This window comes from Mauremys mutica, chromosome 7, assembly GCF_020497125.1.
Source record: "Mauremys mutica isolate MM-2020 ecotype Southern chromosome 7, ASM2049712v1, whole genome shotgun sequence".
NCBI classification, from domain to species: domain Eukaryota; kingdom Metazoa; phylum Chordata; order Testudines; family Geoemydidae; genus Mauremys; species Mauremys mutica.
The window spans coordinates 97,288,850-97,311,016 of NC_059078.1; the positions used below are offsets into that span (position 1 = coordinate 97,288,850).

The 22,167-nt window shown below is 45.6% G+C and overlaps 1 protein-coding gene across 3 annotated transcripts in view; it reads left to right on the top strand.

Annotated features, from left to right (window-relative positions):
* The window catches only part of TBC1D12 (TBC1 domain family member 12), a 100,784-nt gene that overhangs the window by 32,769 nt on the left and 45,848 nt on the right, over positions 1 to 22,167 (top strand). For 2 of the 3 annotated variants that reach the window (XM_045024980.1, XM_045024978.1), the window contains exon 3: positions 13,422 to 13,478. The exons of the other annotated variant lie outside the window; for it this stretch is intronic. In XM_045024980.1, the coding sequence (XP_044880915.1) occupies positions 13,422 to 13,478 (57 nt within the window). The remainder of the gene's footprint in view (positions 1 to 13,421; positions 13,479 to 22,167) is intronic. 3 annotated transcript variants of the gene reach the window in all.

Genomic DNA, 22,167 nt, shown 5'->3' on the forward strand with positions numbered 1-22,167 from the left:
GAGAGATTAAATATACTAATTCATAAATGAAACCTGAGATTCTCCTTTCATATTTCTCTATTCTAGAGATCAGAGGGCTTGAAACTTAGAGAAAAGCTCTACCTATTTAGCTAAAGGAGACTACAGATCTGGAAAAGAACTTTTGATGATGATCTCTGGATTAGAACTAGCTTTCTCTTACTAAAGAGAGAAGATTTAAGAGTACAAAACTGCATTGAATAGAAAAAATCCCATAGTGACCAATAACACAAATGAGGTTAGTGAAGTGGTGATCCCCTAAGTGGAACTTAATGGCAATACCAGATATAAAACAAATAACTGGTATTGTAATTATTGAGAAAGTTAAGCAAAAATAAATCATTAACGAGTTTGTGTTCTCAAAAGGGTCATTTGTTTTTTTTTTCTTTTAAAGGCATGTAAAATGTATCTAAATTTATTCTTCCAATATTGCTGAATAATTTAGAGTATGCCATTTGTTTGCTCTTTGTTATTGAGGTAACCATCCAACTCAATGGAATTGGTTGGGGATCTTCAGTCTAAATGATTTTTAATGTAACTTCTACAGAATCAAAACTTTCTGTGGGGAAAAATTCAAATGAAATATTTTGCTTTTGGTTGGTTGGATCCAAATCTGAATTATTTTTTGTGTGGCATGTTGACTGACCCGAAGCACGTAATTTTGAGTTAGCTGAACATCATGGTGTATCTGTCTCTATACCATAGTATCTCATGGGAATGAATGGTAGTTCAAGTGCTTCATGTCCCCATTTTCTCCTGTGGTCTTGGCTTTTTGGCTGCTCTATACCTTGCATTGTTGTCTCACCTCTGACTGAGCCACATCATGGGAGTAACAAGACTACAGTACATCAAGTGATGCATAGTCCTGCCAGGGAGGCCAACCCATAGGAAAGAATAAGGGAATGATGCACCCAAACTACAGCTTCCATGAGGCACCATGGCATTTGTAGGCAGATGCAGTTTAATGTTTAACTTACTTGAAACAGAACATTGTTTCAGGGAATGTCAAATACTTTCAAAATGTTGAAATGAGATTTGTCGATACAAAAAAAATTCTGATTTGTAAGGAGTTCCTTATTCTGTGACATTTTGATATTTCAACTATCATTTGGGCCTAAAACAAATGTGTTTTGGGTTTTTGTTTTTTTTGTGTTCAGCTGTACTAAGTTAACACTGAGGCCTCTTTAAATAACCATAGCACTCTAAGGGTTCAGAACCTGAAGATTTATCTTCACGCTATGCTTGTACAGTAGGTAGGTATTTCTTTTTCTACCTATGGAGAAAGTGATATCAATTAAATAGGCTTGCCCACCTACCCAGGTTTTCCCAAGATCACCCTGCACGCCCCTCCCCCCCCCCTTTTTTTTTTTTTTTTTGAGGTAGTTGTCTCAGGAAATTTGTAAGGGTGATTAGTGCACACTGTCAGCCTTCCTGTGTTACAGGCACAGGATCATCATCTGGTCTTTGGTACATTAGAGGTGGCAACCCTAAAGGATGTGCTCAAGGTCACAAAGCAAGTCAATGGTAGTCAGGATTTCCATTCAAGAGTTGGACTCCTAGTCATCTGGTCTAACTACTAGATTTTAGTGCAAACTATTCCTTCACAAAAAATGGAGTAGGTGGTGATACTAGCAGGCTGTCACAAATAATGTCCTCCAGAAAATCTGGAAACTTGGTCTGAGAACTCCCTGAAGCCACCAGTCCCAGAAATGTGACTCTGTAATGGGTACTGTCTTCAGAGAACTACTGAGATTTGAAAAATTACCCTATACACATGCAGAAAGTACTGCAAGGAAATAGTTTCAAGAGTAAGTCTATTGATTTTATTTTATTTATATTTTCGTGCAGCAAATTGCATATTATCTTTTCCAAAAGATTACCGCTCATTCAGCTATAGATACTCACATACTTCTGGTTAGATTTTGCAGCTGTAAATGGATCAAAGGTTGAAAGTTCTTGGCAGGCTAATTCTCTCAGCTTGCAGCTCTTGGCTGTCTCAGTTCTCTTTGGATTTTAAACTTCACAAGCAGGATGTGATTTTTTTTTTTTCCTGGATGTCTCCCATCAGCTGTGCTTCCTTCCGCCCCTGTTTAATAAAGGGAAAAATAGCAACCTTTTAGGATTAAAAGTGCCAAAAATGTATGTGGTGTACTGAAGTTTTTATTCTGATGAACTGTGACAGGAAGTGTAATTGTCAATTTAAATAGGGGAATATATGGATTAACAGAAATCCTGACTAGTAAACTATGCTTGCCTTCTCACTTTAAAAATCATTGTCTTACACTTTGAAATAAAATGTGATTGTTTTTACATGACATAAGGTTGAAGCTGAAATGCATTTGCAGCACGTGATGCATATAATGTATTTCAATTGGTACTGATTAAAGTGGCAGATCTGTTTAAGATTAAATAAAACTAATTTGTTTCCCTTTTTTTGAAAATACCTTATTCATTAGACGTGAGATATTTATATCTGTTTTTGTGATGTAAGTGACCTAGTCAAGTGAAACGCTGATTGAGGCATCTAAATTCAGTTCTTGTTTTTTATTAATGAAAATATTTCTTTGAAGACCAATACAATCATTTTACCATAAAAGTAAAGCTTAAAGTGATTCCTGAACACTGCTTGGGCTACAAGACAGAGATGGTATCTTTTTTTTCATTTTTCTCATGTCTTTCTGTCTCTCACAGATATACATCTTCATATTCTAATGTAGCTTGCATTATCTCCTCCTTTAGCCAGGTAAAGCCTTTTTAGGAACCTTAGAATAAAAAAAGCAGATTTTTTTTTCTAAATTCTAAGTCTCAGACACACTCTAAAAAGCAGAATATGAAATCAGTTCTAAAACAGTGCAGAAAAGAGCAGCAACCATTATTTACACTCACATCTACATGACCAAGGGTGCTAGCATTAAGCAACCAATCTGACAAACACCAAATAGCACTTGTAGACTATTTTTGTCATTGTCCTACAACTGATATCTGAAAAAGTTAGTACTGTCATTAGGTCTTGGAAAATGGATATTGAACACTAGAGGTCATAATCAAAAGCATAATGTGAGAGGGTTTCAGTTGGCAAAAGTTGTCTGTGCTGGAGTGCCTACCTGAACTCTAATGAAGTCTTAACTCCATTGAAGTCGATAGTAAGATTCCTGTGTCTGACACCCATAACAAATGTTTGGATGTTTGCCTGAGAAGTGTGCCTTGTGCGTTTCTCTGTAGAACCCTCTAAGATAGGGTCACACAAAGTTTAGTAGGGCCAGGTTTGGGGGGGGTGTGTGTGTGTGTGAGAAATAAGACACAAAATAGGCTGGATCAGAATCCATGTACATTGAGCCTCTAACACACCACAATAACAATAACTCGCCCCTCTAAATCCATACATGACTTCAGTTCAGGCCCCCTGACACCTCCCACCCCTCCTTCCTTAAGAAAACCCAGAGGAAAATAGTTTTGCAGTGTGCCCTGAAAATCAACAAATCCAGGCTTTTACGGATAGGCCCAAGGGAAGTGGGAGTAAGTTCTAGTGTTGCAACTACTCACTAGAAACACTCTGCTGTAAGACCATTCCTGTTTAAGAGAAGGGAGCTGTTAGCTAAAGACCTCAGGAAGAGAAGCAATCTGTATCTAAGGTAGGCAGGACTCCTAGCTATTTAGGAATTTATATAGATGAAAACTAACATCTTAAACATCAGTCATTTTCTTGATGGACCATAGGGCAGACCATAGAGCATGGGTATTATGTGCTCCCTGCAAACAGGACACACAACTGATTTAAATTTTTTATTAAAGCTAATGTTAAAAATTTATGTAGTACACAAAATAAGAAAAGTGTCTGTACATCTGGGTATAGTGCTTAGATTATCCACAAATACCAAATTGTTTTTAAAATCATAAGATACATATAGTGCATAATCAGCAATAACCCAAATGTAGATGAATAAATTTAAGAATACAGTTTAGACAACTGATACTAAAATGTTACGTTTCTCCCATCAGTCTCTCACTAGGAACTCCTTCAGTTTAAGATTTAGTTGTTGATTTCAGTAACTCCCACTTCTACAGTGAAGCTTCATTGTCTTTCCAGTGGAATCAGAAGGTAACAAACACATGCAACCATTCAACAAAATCCTTGGGTACTGGTTCAGATTCCCTCTTTGTGGAGTTGTGCACCTTAACTAAAATGTTAAAACTGTATCATTTGTTCCCAGACTGCCTAGAGACTGTGATGTTGCACTCCTTATGTATTATGGAAATATGTTTGTGAATGTGAGTATCATGTAACTGGAATATGTCTTATGCAGAGGCATAAGGTATCATTACAAAGATTATAACCTACTGAATTTTTTTTCATCCTAGTTGTATGAATGTTTCATTCTTGTATCTGAAAATAGAAATATTAAGTATAACTCTGAGGTCCTAGTGTGATTATGCAAAGTGTGAGCCATTAATGGTAGTTTAGAATCTTGATGGCTCCAATTGGCTGTAAATGGTTTATTTACCCGCAAGCCTTCCTGTGTGTGTATGGGCCAGCCCATGAGTAATGAAGAATGAGGTCTTACAGTGACATGTGACCATGCTACATGATACTGGAATCCATCTTAAATCTGGTACTTTTCCATTTAGAAGGAGGGGTGGGGACTCAGACAAAAGATTCCTGCCTTGTGCCAAAGCTATAACAGGGGGTGGCACAGGACAAAAGGGCTGCCGGTCATGAGAACACGCCTGCTTTCCACCTAAGATATCTGCTGGAACTAACAAGGACTGTACCGGGGAGAGGATTGGGCCCAGACTAGGAAGGAGTTTAGTCTGGGAAAGAAGCTTATTGGAACATTTCTGAGGGTGAGATTATACCTGTAATCAGTTTCTTAATGTATTAGGCTTAGACTTGTGTGTTTTTACTTTATTTTGCTTGGTGACTGACTTTGTTCTGTCTGTTATTACTTGAAACCACTTAAATCCTACTTTTTATACTTTAAAATCACTTTTGTTTATTAATGAACCCAGAGTAAGTGATTAATACCTGGGGGGAGCAAACAGCTGTGCCTCTCTCTCTCTCTGTTATAGATGGTGGACAATTTTAGTTTACCCTCTTATAAGCTTTATACAGCGTAAAACAGATTTATTTGGAGTTTGGATCCCATTGGGAGCTGAGTGTCTGGGTGCTGGAGGCAGGTAACCCGCTAAGCTGTTTTCAGTTAAGCCTGCAGCTTTGGGGGCATGGACCAGACCTGGGTCTGTGCTGCAGCAGGCTAGTGTGTCTGTCTCAACAAAGCAGGGTTCTGGAGTCCCAAGCTGGCAGGGAAGACTGGCCTAGAGGGAGCTTCAACACGTCAGGTGACAGTCCCAAGGGGGTCTCTGTGACTGAACCTGTCACACTAACTATGTAGTGTAGCGGTAGCTGTGTCAGTCCCAGGATATTAGTGACCTCATCCACCTTGTCCCTTTAGAAGGTAAATCGGAATTAAAGCCCAAGGCATTGGTGCCCCTTCTCACCCATCCCCCCCCAGTTCCCGACTTTCTGCCAGTTAGTATCAACTGTGCAGCCTCAACTCTCACTTTGCATGGGGTGAAACTAGGATTCTTTTGTAATACTTTGTTAGTAATTTTTCAGGGGGGTTTATAGATCTTAAACTTTATTTTGTCTTCATTCATTTTGCCTGTAAAATAATTTTTCTTCTGAGGGTCTCTTCTCCCCTTTCCCTGCTGTCATCTCCACCCTTCCCCCAACATTGTTTTGGCAGACAAACATTTTAGGGTTTTTTTTGTGTTTTAAGTACAGCCATCATTTTCAAACCTTGGTGCTAGGCTTTTATAGGCATGTTTAGACACCCCAAGCATCCCACTTCTTTAGATTCCTACTTATTAATTTAGGAGCCTAAAGTTAGAAAACGTTGTCTAATTCCTGTGATAGTAAGATTCCTGTGTCTGACACCCATGACAAATGTTTGGATGTTTGCCTGAGAAGTATGCCTTGTGCATTTCTCTAGCAGAGCCCTCTAAGGCAGTGGTCTCCAAAGTGGGGTGTGCAAGACAATCCATTGGAGGGCATGGCAGGAGGAGCGCCGCTGGGGGCGGGTGTGTGGTGGGAAGGGCAGCCGGAGGAGGGAGGGAACTAGCCAGTAGGGAAACTGCCCGCCGCTGCCCCCTCCCCCCACCTCCTCCCGTAGGCAGGGCCACCCAGAATGTAGGGGCTTTAGGGACTGCAGGGCCCTGGGCTAAGGGGGCCCCGGGGCCCTGGTCTGCAGCTCTAAAGCCCCTTTCGGAATGCGGCCCTGAGTCCTCTGGCCTGTGGAGGAGCAGGGGCAGCTGCACAGCCAGCGGCCGGAAAGAAGCGGTGCTTTTCCCCCTTCAAAGCCGGCTGGAGAGAAGCGGCCACTTCTCTCTGGCCGCTGGCTGTGCAGTTGCCCCTGCTCCTCCTGAGTCCTCTGGCCTGTGCTCGCAGGGCCACATTCTGAAAGGGGCTTTAGAGCTGCAGCCCCTAAAGCCCCTACATTCTGGGTGGCCCTGCCTGCCGGGGGGTAGGAGGGAGCTCCTAGAATTGTGACTCTCTGAATCATGGCCATGGGGGCGGTGCTACACTGCGCAGAGCCACCTGCACACCCCCTGCACCAAACAGGAGCTGCCCCAGGTAAGTGCTCTGCACCTCCTGCCTGCCCCAGCCCTGAACCTCCTCCTGCACCCCAATCCTGAGCACCCTCCCGCACCATAACTCCCTCCCAGACCCCGCACCCCACCCTGAGCCCCCTCCCACACCCTAACCCTAATCCAGACCTTTGAATCTCTGTATCACAAAGTGTTAAACCAAGATTTTCAGAAATAATGAAGCATATTCAATCACATTGCTCTCACTAAAAATTATTAATAATTGTTTTGTGAGCAAAAAGGTTTTTTGCACTGTTAATAAAATACAATACAAATTATTTAAAATATTTTGTTTCATCTTTAGAAATTAAAAAAGGATGAGAGATTTTTTGTATGTTTTATAATGTACGTAATATATTAGTATAGTAGTACATGTATATAATTTATATATAAATAAATATACCTATATTGGGGGGTGCGTGCTCAATTTTTTTTACTGATGGGGTGCACGATCAAAAAAGTTTGGAGACCACTGCTCTGAGGGTCACAAACTGTGTTGATTCTAAAGGTGCTGTCAGCCACTGGGTTTGAGTAATTAATGACATTGATCTCACCTCCTTGGCTTTATACCTCACATCTGACTGGACATATCAGCGTTACCACAAAGGTATTGAAGTTGATGGGGGGGATAATCCCTTTTGCTGACTGCTATAAAATATGTAGATTTCAACTGTTGAGAATGTGATATACTGGAAATCTCCATCTCTGAGGCTCTAAAGAAATAATACTCTAAGGGAAAGGTTGAGTCTCTGTGCTCATTCTTTATCACCTTTTTAATGTAGTTGTTTGCCCAATCCAGCTTCTCTTAAGGTAGGTAACACAAGAAAGTTAAGATTTCATCAGATCTGGGGGAGTCCAACTGGTTTTATGGATACAGTTTTCTGACTGGGTGCTTTCTGTGCCATTGCAGGCCATTTTTTTTTTTTAAGGGCAGGGCAGAAGGAAATTGATTTTTCTTTGAAACAGAGCCTTTCTTATTTTCTACTGAGAGTAGCTTCCATGTCTGGAACTCTTTAAGATCCTAGAGTTTCAACAGTGTGCATTGGACTGTGATATCTTTTGGTTCCAAAAGATAGCAGATCCAGCAAAGGAGGATCCTCCAAAACATTTGTAGGAGGTTTTAATGGCTGTTTGTTCTGCTAGTTCAAAGATTTCAACATGGATGGCCTTGGTCTTCTGTTCTGTCTGAGGGTATGTCTACACTATGGGATTATTCCGATTTTACATAAACCGGTTTTGTGAAACAGATTGTATAAAGTCGAGTGCACGCGGCCACACTAAGCACATTAATTCGGCGGTGTGCGTTCATGTACCGAGGTTAGTGTCGATTTCCGGAGCATTGCACTGTGGGTAGCTATCCCGTAGCTATCCCATAGTTCCCGCAGTCTCCCCTGCCCATTGGAATTCTGGGTTGAGATCCCAATGCAAAAACAGTGTCGCGGGTGATTCTGGGTAAATATCATCACTCAATCCTTCCTCTGGGAAAGCAACGGCAGACAATCATTTTGCGCCCTTTTTCCCTGGATTGCCCTGGCAGATACCATAGCATGGCAATCATGGAGCCCGTTTTGCCTTTTGTCACTGTCACCGTATGTGTACTGGATGCTGCTGACAGACGCGGTACTGCACTGCTACACAGCAGCATTCATTTGCCTTTGCAAGATAGCAGAGACGGTTACCAGTCATATTGCACCATCTGCCATTGTAAATTGGCGATGAGATGACAGTTATCAGTCGATCTATACCGTCTGCTGCTATCATAGGTGCTCCTGGCTGGCCTCGCTGAGGTCGGCCGGGGGCGCGTAGGCAAAAATGGGAATGACTCCCTGGGTCATTCCCTTCCTATGTTTTGTCTAAAAATAGAGTCAGTCCAGCCTAGAATATGGGGCAAGTGCACGAGAGAACCAGAGAGCACAGCCGCTCCGGGTTAGAGCCCCAGAGATCCCGCAGAAATGATGAGCTGCATGCCATTCTAGGGGGTGCCCCTGCAACAACCCCACCCGTTGCTTCCCTCTTCCCCCCAACCCTCCTGAGCTACCGTGGCAGTGTCCCCCCCTTTTGTGTGATGAAGTAATAAAGAATGCAGGTATAAGAAACAGACTTTTTAGTGAGATAAAATGATGGGGAGGAAGCCTCCAGCTGCTATGATAGTCCAGGCAGGACAGAATCTTTTCTTTAGACATGACGAGGGGGGCTGATGGAGCTCAGCCCCCAGTTGCTATGATGAGGAAGGTTACCAGCCATTCTGTACCATCTGCTGGGAATGACCAGGAGTCATTCCTATTTTTACCCAGGTGCCCCCGGCAGACCTCACCGAGGCCAGCCAGGAGCACTCACGGGCTGATGACGAGGACGGATACCAGTCCTACTGCACTGTACCGTCTGCAAGTAAGGAGGAGAGAGAAGAGGATACTGCTGTTTAGCGCTCCAGCACCCTGTCTACCAGCAGCATGCAGTAGACATAGGGTGACATTGAAAAATGGCGAGAAACGATTTTTTTCCCTTTTCTTTCTGGGGGGGAGGGAAGGGTGTAAATTGACGACATACACCCTGAAACACCTGGGAAAATGTTTTTACCCTTCAGGCACTTGGAGTCCAGCCAAGAATGCAAATACTTTTCGGAGACTGCGGGGACTGTGGCATAGCTGGAGTCCTCAGTACCCCCTCCATCCCTCCATGAGCGCCGTTTGATTCTTTGGCTTTCCGTTACGCTTGTCACACAGCACTGTGCTGAGTCCCTGCTGTGGCCTCTGTCTATCATAGCCTGGAGACTTTTTCAAATGCTTTGTTATTTCGTCTTCTGTAACTGAGCTCTGATACAACACATTTGTCTCCCCATACAGCGATCAGATCCAGTATCTCCCGTACGGTCCATGCTGGAGCTCTTTTTGGATTTGGGACTGCATCGCCACCCATCCTGATCAGAGCTCCACGCTGGGCAAACAGGAAATGAAATTCAAAAGTTTGCGGGGCTTTTCCTGTCTACCTGGCCAGTGCATCCGAGTTGAGATGGCTTTCCAGAGCAGTCACAATGGTGCACTGTGGGATAGTTCCCGGAGGCCAATACCGTCGATTTGCGGCCACACTAACCCTAATCCGACATGGCAATACCGATTTCAGCGCTACTCCTCTCGGGGAGGAGTACAGAAACCGGTTTTAAAGAGCCCTTTATATTGATATAAAGGGCCTCATTGTGTGGACGGGTGCTATTAAATTCGGTTTAAACGTGTAGTGTAGACCAGGCCTGAGTTCTTTCTACCCTCTTCTATGGTTTTGTGACCCTGGGATGGATGACCAGTAATTCTAAGTACCTTCATATCTACTGAAGCAGCCTGATAGACAGAATGAACTATCTCAGTCTAGAGCGACGATGATTTGCCACAGGCAGATGACTCATTTTGAAACATGGGTAATTATAGATATTCTGGGGAGAAATAGTTTTAAAGGAAGAGTTCTATTAAGTAGTATGTAACAGTGAGTGTGTGTGTATATACAGTTACAAATTAAATTAAGCAATTTTTTTATACAAACTGATTGGTAAATAGGGTACTTTATCAGGGTCATAGAAAACCTCTCATATAAAGAGATTGAAAATGCTGAAGTTGTTTACCTTAAGCAAATAAGAGGGGACGATATACAACTTTTATTCAAAAGGTAGGTCGGTACTTTTCTCCCTGTCTCATCACATGAGAACAAATGTGTAATTTAGTGAAATTAAAAGGTGGGAAATTAATTACATGTGTGAAAATATTTCCTTCGACTAATTTTTAATCTGTGGTACTTACTGCCACAGGAAGTCACTGAGATCAAGAATTTAAGATTTTGAAAAGGGATCGGATATTTATATGGACACACAAGGATATAAAGAATATCCAGTTACAGTTTATGGCAATTTTTTTTTTTTTTTGTGTGTGGAAGGAGAGTATTAAACCTCTTGTTTCAGAGCTGTTAGTCAATCTCTGGTTATTGTAGGGTTTTTGCTCCTTTCTCTGAATTATCAGGTACCGGAGTAGATGGACACTGGATCTGACCTAGTATGGCAATTCCTGCATTCCTATAAATATCTATTAAAATATCTCTCGAGGGGGCAGTAGAAACAGTAATGCAAACCCCTGAGTTTACAGTATGTTAACTCAGGGCCGCCCAGAGGGGGGGCAAAGGGGCAATTTGCCCCGGGCTCCGCAGGGGCCCCCAAGAGAACAGTGGAGGCTCCCGCCTCCGCCCCTCTCCTGGAGCCTCAGCGCTTGATGTCTCTGGCGGAGCCCCTGAGCCCCGCCCTTCTCAGAGCCGCGTGGTGAGGGGGCGGGGCTGGGAGCTCCGCTCCCTCCGCTCGGCGTGGAGCTCCCAGCCCCGCCCCCTCACCACGCGGCTCGGAGCGGGACGGAGCTCAGGTCCCGCCAGCCACACGCTGCCGCTGTTCCGGTGAGGCGCTGAGACTCCGGGTGAGGAGGGAGCCGGGGGTAAGAGGCTGGGGCCGGGGGGAAGCGGGACCCGCCGCCGAAGCACAGCCCGGTCTTCGGTGGCGGAGGGCCCTTCCGTTCCGGGACCCGCCGCCGAAGTGCCCCGAAGACCCGCGGCGGGTCCCGCTTCGGCGGTAATTCGGCGGCGGGGGGCCCCCGCCGCGGGTCTTCGGGGCACTTTGGCGGCGGGTCCTGGAACGGAAGGGGCCCCCGCCGCCGAATCCTCGGGGCGCCCCTGTGTTAACTATCAGCTTGATCATTGAACACTTAACTCCAGAATAACTTTTAGGTTCAAGAACTGAAGAGTTAAGTTTTTGGATTTGGCAATGTATCTGTAAAATGTTCTATGTGAAAAATGTTGTGAAGATGGGTGTATTTTGGGATAGAAATTACCCTTATTCTGCTATCTGTTTAGTGTCAGCTTTTTAAAGATTTGTGGTTGGCTTTTTTTGCTTAATATCTCTGTTTGTTTTGATAGACTTGTAACTGAAACTTGTATTACTCAGTTAAGTAACAACTGAGTTTGATTTCCCACCCCCACCCCCACCCCATTGCCAGCAATCTGGATTTGGATTTGAATTCATTCATAGCCTCATCATAGGCTATCAGAGCCTAAGTCTGTCATTCAGGTGACATGCTCATTCTTTGTGAAAGGTACTTTTCTTGAACATGATGGATTTTACTGATGCTAATTCCAAAGAGGTAGATCTTGTTCCAATGTATGGGCAGTCTAATGCCATAGTATCAAAAAGGGGGGGAAATGTGATAAGGGAGGCTTTAATATGTCTTTTCAAACTTAAGTTAGCTTAATTGTTAGCTACCGTTAATTACTAACATTTCTAGTAGAGAAACCTCTTTAGAGTGGCACCAATTAGCTCAGCTCCTGAATACTACTTAGTCGTCATTTTTGTCAATCTCTTCTTAATCTTTTGTCTCCATGCTCTTTTACAATGAGGCACAAAATTGGTGTGACATTGTACATGTGTTTCTGCTCCATGAGAGGCTAATAGTTTAGCAGATATACATATCTCTAGCTTCCAGTAATGGAGGGAGTGTTTATAATTGTGGAACAGACAATCTGCACCCTTGGCCACAGAGTTTACGCTATGAAGTTGTCATAAACAGATAGTTAAGGGTTAATGTCTCTTTTACCTGTAAAGGGTTAAGAAGCTCAGTAAACCTGGTTGACACCTGACCAGAGGACCAATAAGGGGACAAGATACTTTCAAATCTTGGTGGAGGGAAGTCTTTTGTTTGTGCTCTTTGTTTTTGGGGGTTTTCGCTCTTGGAACTAAGAGGGACCAGACATCAATCCAGGTTCTCCAAATCTTTCTGCATCAGTCTCTCATGTTTCAAACTTGTAAGTAATAGCCAGGCAAGGCGTGTTAGTCTTATTTTTGTTTTCTCAACTTGTAAATGTTCCTTTTTGCTGAGAGGACTTTACCTCTGGTTGCTGTAATTTTGAACCTAAGGCTAGAGGGGTAGGGGGTGGGGGTTCCCTCTGGGTCATAAGAATCTGATTACCCTGTAAAATATTTTCCATCGTGATTTTACAGAGATGATTTTTACCTTTCTTTCTTTTTCTTTAATTAAAAGTTTTCTTTTTAAGAATCTGATTGATATTTTTTTCTTTCTTGTTTTAAGATTCCAGGGAATTGGGTCTGGACTCACCAGGAGTTGGTGGGGGAAAGGAGGGGGGAATGGTTAATTTCTCCTTGTGTTAAGATGCAAGGGGTTGGATCAGTATCACCAGGGACTTGGTGGAAAAGCCTCAAGGCTATCCAGGGAGGGGAAAGTTTTGGGGGGACGGGGAGTGTGCCAGACGCTGGAATTCTGGCTGGTGGCAGTGTTACCGGATCTAAGCTTGTAATTAACCTTAGAAGTGTCCATGCAGGACCCCACATTTGTACCCTAAAGTTCAGAGTGGGGAAGGAACCTTGACAAGAAGTACTTGAGGTTTTGGTCCCAGAAAAGAAGAAATGTAAAAATTGGGCTGGAGTGGAGGAGTATGAAAAGAGAAGGAAGACCTGTCTCAGAATGAAAGCTCTATGACCCCCATTGCAACACATTAAAGACTCACATTTTGTATAGGTGAGACTTCACATATGTGCTATACCCTGGTATATTTGTGAAAGGTAAGGCAAGCCCATGGTAGGAGAGAGAGCATCCTTGCCTCAAAGTAAAAACTACTTTACGAATACAGAAAGTTGTGCAAAAATGAGTTTTAACATGCATATTGCAATATTTGATTGACTTTACAACTTTTTACTAAGGCTTTACTTCTGTTTTTCTCATTAGGATGACAGTTCTGGCAGTGTTACATCAGTATCTACTCTCAATCTGTTAAACACGGGGGTATGGAATTTAATATATTTTTTTCTAGTCACATTCTATGCCATGCATGGGATTGTTTAGGAATCATTAAAGTAGAATGAACATCACATTTTCATAGTAGCATGAGTAGTTATGGCACTAAATCATCCAGTCATTAGATACCATTAGCAACAAGTAAATGTTACACTCATTGACCTCACTAATGTAATTTAAGAATTGATATAAAATTACCACTGTTTTTTTACTAATGTACCAGTTAATTTGGGTTTAAATAGCAGAAGATTTATAGTAGGTTATAGTCAAATGAAGAGTTTCAACACTACAGTATTTTGCTATGTGTTTGGTTTCACCTACCAGGAAGCAAGGTGCAAAATAGAGTTATGGTCTTTCTATAAAAGTCTCTGGCTGCCATCTTTTATTGCATAATTTTTTTTGTTTGTGTGCTTGCTGCAAGCATCTTTGATCCAGCTGTTCCTGATGCAATGGCTGCCTGTCACACCCAATGGTATCTGAACTCCTACGAAGCTTTGCCGGGATTTAATCCTTGATATCTGGAGCCCTCAAATCATGCAAGGGCAGAAATTCTTCCTGGGGGAATCTTCCTTCCCACCCTGACTTCTCTCAAACCAATTTTACAGAAATGAGTGCCCTAGGTTCTGCTCTGATTTTTGCATGCATTTTCCCTGCTTTAGTGGGGTTTCTCCAAACTAGGCTCCTCTCCTGTGATCACAGTTTTGGTTGATGAGGATCTAAAGTACACCAGCTTGAATCAGGATCCAGACTGCCCCTGACATGGAGCAAGAGTCCATTCTCCAGTCTTGCCATGGTGGTAAAAATTCTAAAGGCTCAGCCTGAGGAGACTTTCTTCAAGAGACCCTCCCAATAATTAAAGCACAAGAACCCCTTGTGGACAAGAGGCCTCATGACCCTGTCCCATGGCAAATTAATATGTGATCTCTCCAAGACCTAGACATAATATTCTCTATCCCTAGGATGAATGACAATGTTAACTTGCCCCTGTCAAAATCCACTTTGTCCCACTGACTTGATGGTTTCTCCTCGGGATTCCACTGAAGCAGGTATGGCATTCACCTTTGGGATACCACACATTTGGGCCTTTGTATCTTTTGCTCTACAACTGAATGTAGTATCTTCCTTAAGTTCCTTCTCCTCAAACACCATCACAAGGCACAATCTCTTATAGATTCTGCCTGGCTCACCATCCACTTGTGTAAAGCAACCTCTGATGCTGCCTTTATTGCTGCAGATCTAGAGGCCTTGCCATCTCTCCTCCTCCCCCGACACACTTTATGCTTCTGGGTTTTACTGCCTTTTTCGGGTGGACTGATAGGATATCAGTTGAGCCACCTTACATACATACATACATAAGGGAGTTGGTGATAAACAGTTGTTTTTACTCATTCTTCAGGTTTCCCAGCTGCCACTTGTCCTTTTTGATCTCAGATTATCTCATTATTCGGTCACAGTTTCCAGAAGTCCTTGCAAGGGAGCCATCATGTCATCTTTCCCAGAAGAATTATCTCAATGTTTTCTACACTCATCTTCTGATTGACATATGCACCATGGGGACTTTCACCCCTTCCTACATCTTTGCTGTCTCAGATGGTCCCACAAACAAACTTTGTATAGAGATTCCCAGATCTACTATTCATGCTGTTCAGTGGACTTCAGGGAATTCCTCCATGTTTTCATGGCTGTTGGTCCACTTGCATTAGCTTCACTTTTCCCTTGGGGATTTTTCTTTGCAATATAGTACCTGTTCTTTGGAGCCTAGTTAATCCATAGTGACTTCATCTTGTCAATTCTGTTTACAAGCTTGTGCTGTGATAGTGATTACAAGTGTATCTCATCTGAAAAACCTCTTCATCTGCACCAAACTGACTTCTTTATGACAGGGTTCTGATTTACAAAGCCCACGATAGGTCCTTAATCAACGAAGGGAAGGTCTCTCTGACCTGTCTTTCTCCCAGGAATTACATCCCTTGTGCATGGGTTGCCAAAGCTTTCCTTTCTCACGACACATTTCTCACACTTTAATCCTCCCAGGCTTAAGGTGTTTCCACGTATTTCACCCAGTCAGCATGACTTTGCCTATCTTGGGAGGCTTTGTGGCCTATGTGAACTTGCTCCTATGGGCAATGAATGGTTCATTACTACTGGGGAAATTCTCCACCACTGCATGCATGCAGAAACATGTCCCCTTGAAGATTCTCTTTGCTTCCTGCAGAAAAATGGTTTCTGTGGGGAAGGAAAGGGAAGCTGCATCAGTGCTCGCTCACCTCTTCCCTGGCTGCCCAAACAAACACACCTGCGCTGCCAGGGAGGGATAAGTCACTGGATAGGGGGTGGGAGTGTAGGTCTGGGGCTGCTCTGGCCGCCCAGGGATGTTAGTCCTGGGGGGGAGGAGGTCGAGGGAGACTGAGTTCTCCCTTCCCCCTCTCCTGCATGGATCAGCTGGGGCTGGGTCAGATCAACTCCCTAAACCTTCCCTGGCTGCAGGAAGCTCTGTACCACAGGGCGGGGGAGGGGGCGGTTGACCGAAGGCGAGGATGTTGTCTGGGTGCAGGAGGTGAGACTTGGTGAGGTGTGGGGGTTCTGTATGCAGGGCGGAGGGAGGTTGGGTGCAGGGGTCCCTGTGCATGGGGGTTGGGGTGCATGGGGAGCAGCTTCCCCTACAGTGACCTCTCCCCCACTTCCTGGCCCTGTTGCTCCTCAGCCATGGGGAAAAGGGGTCACTGTAGGGAGAGCTGTTCCCCCCCTGTCCAACCAACCCCCATGCATTTGGACCCCCCTCCCCGCATCACCACTGCCTGTAACCTCCTGCACCCAGAACCCACCCCACTGAGCCTCGCCCCATGCATCAGGAGCCACCCAGACCCCTGCATTCGGACCCTCACCCCACTGAGTCCCAGCCAGTTGCACCCTGACCCCATACTCCAGCTGAGCCCTCCCTGCTGAGCCCTAACCACCTTCACTTGAACTCCTCTGCAGAGTCCCATTCCCCCTGCACCCAGAACCTCCCAATGAGTCGCCCTCCCCCCTGCACCCTCTACTAAGATGCCTGTACCCAGATTACGCTACATGCCCTGGTACTCTTAATTTTGGGGGTAGAAATTCAAAAATTTTAAAATCCTGCAAGCTTCTGCATATTTTATTTGTCAAAATAACACTATAATCACACCATTTTCAATTGTTTTGGTAATTTAGTTCTAAAAAAACCTTGTCAGCAAATAATTGAAAATGGTGTGATTATAGTCTGCATATTTTATTTGTCAAAATAACACAAGTTTGCAGGATTTTAAAATGTGCACAGAGTTTTTAATTTTTTGATGCAGAATTCCCTCAGGAGTAGAGCATGCCATGTCCCTTTCAGTCCTTTCCTTGTGGTCAGATGGAAATTGCTCTTCTCTTGGGAAGAGCCCTTCTGTTCCACTGGCTTGATGGGAACTCCAGCCCCATTTTATAGTGTCTACCTCTTCTTCCTCCTCATGTCCTTACCCACATCTCTTTAGATACATGTCTCCTGGGCTGGGGAGGAGCCTACCTAGAGTTCATGCAGTTCAAGGCTTTTGATCCCTAGAAAAGTAGAAGCTGAGCTTTAATGTACTCAAGCTTTTGGCCATATGCTTGGTTCTTCTGACCTGGGAGCCAGTGTTTCTGAACACATCTTCTGGTTCAGTGAACCAGATCTAGGAAGAAAGAATATAGGCCATAGTTACAGGAAGCGGGACTCTGTCTGGAGAAGCAGTGACTATGAAAAAGATTAGGGAGTAGTGATGGATAATCATTTGAACTTGAGCTCCCTGTGCAATGCTGTGGCCAAAAGGGCTAATGTAATCCTTGGATGTATAAATAGGGGAATCCTGAGTAGTGTGATGGAGCAAGGCCGGATGGCTACAGGAAAGTATTGAGGAGCAGGTATGTTAGCTCCAGGCTAAGCAAATCCCTAGTACCATGGGAACCAAAATGGCAGTTGCTCCAGGCTAATCAAGGCACCTGGGGCCAATTAAGCACTTTCTAGAAGGCACCGGAGAGAGCTACATTGATTGGAGCACCTGCAACCAATCAGGACAGGCTAATCAAGGCACCTGGTATAAAAAGGGGAGCTCACTCCAGTCTAGGGAGGAGGAGCCAGAGGAAAGAAATGCGCATGAGGAGCTGGGAGCAAGAAACACAAGGAACTAAGAACTGAGAGGGGGTACTACTGGAGGATTGAGGAAAACACCATACAATCAAGCAGCATCAGACACCAGGAGGATCCTGTGGTGAGGATAAAGAAGGTGTTTGAAGGAGGCTATGGGGAAGTAGCCCAGGGAGCTGTAGCGGTCGAGCAGCGGTTACAAGTAGCACTATAGAGACTGCTGCAATTCACAGGGCCCTGGGCTGGAACCCGGAGTAGAGGGCGGGCCCGGGTTCCCCCCTAGCCCCACTACTCCTAATCAGACATAGGAGTAGTTGATCCAGTCTATGGGTTTCATCCAAGGGGAAAACCACTGAGGGGAAGAAATCCGCCAATAAGCGCAGGACCTACTAGAGGAGAGGAGGAACTTTGCCACAACTGGTGTCAGGAGTGAGATCTTTGGTGTGCACAGCGCGGCGGAAGAAGGAGGGTGATTTAAAAACAAACACACACACACACACACACACACACACACACACACACACACACACACACACACACACACACACACACACACAAAGAGGAAGGGGATTACAATTTGTTACCACAATGGATGAGGTAGTACGGGAACTGATACAAGCCACGGCGGCCCAGCAGGAGGCTACCCGTGTCCAGGCAGCTGCCCAGCAAGAAGCAGTGCGGCTGCAGCAAGAAACTAACCGCCTGCTGATGGACCAAGCTGTTCAAGACCGAGCTATGTTGCAGGAACTGGTAAGCCAGGTAAAGACCCTTGCAGAAATGAACTGTGGGCATGATGGGACACGGCTCATGCGGGCCAGCCATTGGCTGCAGAAAATGACAAGGGAAGATGATGTAGAGGCATACCTTCTGGCCTTTGAGAGGACAGCTGTACGGGAGGCCTGGCCTCGAGATCAGTGGGCTGGCATCCTTGCCCCGTTCCTGTGTGGGGAGGCCCAGAAGGCCTACCATGATCTGCCTGAAGAAGCTGCAGCAGACTACTCCCAGCTGAAGGCAGAGATCTTGGCCAGATCTGGGGTAACATCCGCAGTACGGGCCCAGCGGTATCATGAGTGGAGGTACCGGGAAGACAAAACCCCACGATCCCAATTATATGACCTTGTCCATCTCGCACGAAAGTGGTTGCAAACAGAATCCTGGAGTCCGGAAGAGATACTAGAGGTTCTGGTCATCGACCGGTACACGAGGGCACTGCCACCAGATCTCCGCAAATGGGTAGGCCAGAACGATCCGTGCACCTATGATGAGATGATCACGCTGGTAGAAAGACGCATGACAGCCAGGGAATTGACCCAACTACGCAAGGAAAGCCCCTTCCGAAGCAAACACCCAACCCCAACCCTGGAAGGAGGGACAGCTAAACCCCTGGGGAGTCCTAGGTGGAGGAAGAGGGGGGCTGAAAACCAACAGAGACTCCAGAAGGAAGGGATTGGCCTGAGTGGAGGGAACCCTGGGACTAAACCCCCTAGCCCACAGGATGGGAGACTGACTAGAAATAGTTATAGATGTTATGCATGTGGGGAGTGGGGACACATAGCAGCACAGTGTCCCAGCACCGAAGAGCCTATGCAATGCAACTTGGGGGTTTCGGAGGTCCCATGCTCCCTTATCCACCTGGCGGGCGTTGCGTTAGCCCCACATAACTATACCAGGCTAGTGAAGATAAATGGAACGGAAACTACAGCACTGGTGGACTCAGGAAGTGCTATCACCCTTATATCGGGTAAGCTGGTAAAAAGTAGCCAGCTGCTGCAAGCCAAACATGTAGCAGTGACATGTGTGCATGGGGCCATGAGCCAATACCCCACCATCCCAGTGGAGATAGAGGTTCAGGGAAACCCCATTGAGGTGACAGTGACATTGTACCTAAACTCCCATATCCTGTAGTTATTGGGAGAGACTACCCAGGGTTTGATAATTTACTTCCCCCTGAGAGGCTGCAGGGAAGTGGAGACCCTGTTGACAGCGACTCATCACTGGGGGAATGTCAACCCCCAATGTTTTCTGAGTTTTCTCAGGATCTATTCTCAGCCCCCCAAAAGGCCCGGAAGACAAAAAAAGAAAGGAAGGCCGTGAAGGCTTTGGGAACCCAGATCCTGACCCAAGGCCAGAAGACTGCACTAGTAGGCAGACGGGCACGAGCAGCCAACAGTGAAACTACCAACACGGAAGGTGAGCCGGAGGCTGGCCCCAGCCATGAGGGCGACAGGCCATTGGAGGAAGCAGAAGCCGGCCCCTGGGAGCTCAGGCAGGTTAGTCCTGGGAGAGAGATGTTCGGACGGGACCAGGCAGAGGACCCCAGATATGATAACGTCAGGAAAGAGGTGGCTGAGATAGATGGGATACCAGTGGAGGGGAAGGTCCGAGGTCCAGGACCCTACTTTATAGTGAAGAAAGATCTCCTGTACCGTGTGGTGCAAATGCAGGAGCAGGAGATGCATCAACTTCTGGTGCCCCGAAAACATCAAAAAGCCATATTGAGCCTCGCCCACAGTCACTTGTTTGGAGGACACTTAGGGGTAGAGAAAACCCAGGCCAGGATCCTGCGGAGGTTCTTCTGGCCAGGAATACATGAAGATGTCAGGCGATACTGCACCTCTTGTCCAGAGTGTCAGCTACATAGCCCTCGCCCACACGGGCCCCTTTGATACCTCTTCCAATAATAGAGGTACCATTTGAACGCGTAGCCATGGATCTGATTGGGCCCCTAGAGAAGACAGCTCGGGGCCACCAACATGTGCTGGTTGTACTAGACTATGCAACCCGATACCCGGAAGCTGTCCCCCTACGCAACACAGCTTCCAAGACAATAGCTAAGGAGTTAGTACAGATCTTTTCCCGGGTTGGGCTTCCCAAGGAGATGCTGACTGATCAAGGGACACCTTTCGTGTCTAAATTGATGAAAGATCTCTGTTCATTGCTCCATGTACAAGCCCTACGGACCTCTGTATACCACCCACAAACAGACGGCCTTGTGGAAAGGTTCAATAGGACCCTCAAGGCCATGATCAGGAAAGTGGTGAGCCGGGATGGGAAAGACTGGGATACCCTATTGCCTTACCTCATGTTTGCCATCCGGGAAGTTCCACAAGCCTCCACAGGCTTCTCTCCATTCGAACTACTATATGGGCGCCACCCCCGAGGCATATTGGATATAGCCAGAGAAGCCTGGGAAGAGGAGCCAAATCCCGGAAGGAACATAGTTGAGCATGTACTACAGATGAGGGATCAGATAGCCCAGGTTACACCCATTGTATGAGAACACTTGGAAAAGGCACAGGAGACCCAACGGACCCATTAAAACCACCAAGCAAAGCTTCGACGGTTCCAACCGGGGGATCGAGTAATGGTCCTTGTGCCCACAGCAGAAAGCAAGCTGTTGGCCCAGTGGCAGGGACCCTATGAAGTAATTGAAGCCGTGGGAGAGGTAAACTATAAGGTACGGCAGCCAGGCCGCAGAAAACTGGAGCAAATTTACCACATCAATCTTCTAAAACCTTGGCATGATCGAGAGGCATGCTTAGTCACCCGGGAGACTCCTTCCCCAGGAGGATAACGTACATGAGCAAGTAAAGATATCATCCGACTTGACGCCAATCGAAAAGATCGAGGCAACCGATATGATTAATCGTAACCGAGATGTTTTCTCTACAAAACCGGGGCGGACAACTGAGACCTATCACCATATCCGCACGATCCCCGGAGCCAAAATAACACTGAGACCCTACAGAATCCCAGCAGCCAAAAGAGAAGAAATCAAGGCTGAAGTAAAGAAAATGTTAGAATTAGGCGTTATTGAAGAATCCTACAGTCAGTGGTGCAGTCCAATTGTTCTCGTGCCCAAACCTGATGGTACCACAAGATTCTGTAATGACTTTCGCCGACTGAATGAAGTATCCCAGTTTGATGCATACCCCATACCACGCATCGACGAACTGGTTGACCGACTGGGTAGTGCCCGTTTCTTGACTACACTGGATCTGACAAAAGGGTATTGGCAGATTCCCCTGACCAAAGAAGCTAAAGAAAAGACAGCGTTCTCCACCCCAGATGGGCTATTCCAGTACACTGTTCTCCCTTTTGGGTTACATGGGGCCCCAGCCACATTCCAGCACCTCATGGATAAGCTGCTGCGCCCCCATACTAGTTTATGCAGCTGTATACCTAGATAATGTCATCATCCATACGCCAGACTGGGGAACCCACTTGGAGAAGGTTGAGGCAGTGCTACGCACCTTAAGGCGGGCTGGCCTCACTGCTAAGTGCGCCATAGGACTAGCAGAAGCTAGGTACCTGGGATATATTGTAGGAAGGGGTATAGTGAAGCCCCAAACTAATGAACTAGAAGCGATTCAAAACTGGCCCCGGCCTACCCGAAAGAAGCAGGTCCGTGCATTCCTAGGCGTGGTAGGCTACTACCGACAGTTTATTCCCCACTTCGCCAGCAGGGCAAGTCCTCTAACGGACCTGGTGAAGGCTCGAGATCCAGACATGGTAAAGTGGACCGACGCTGCAGAGGGGGCGTTTGTA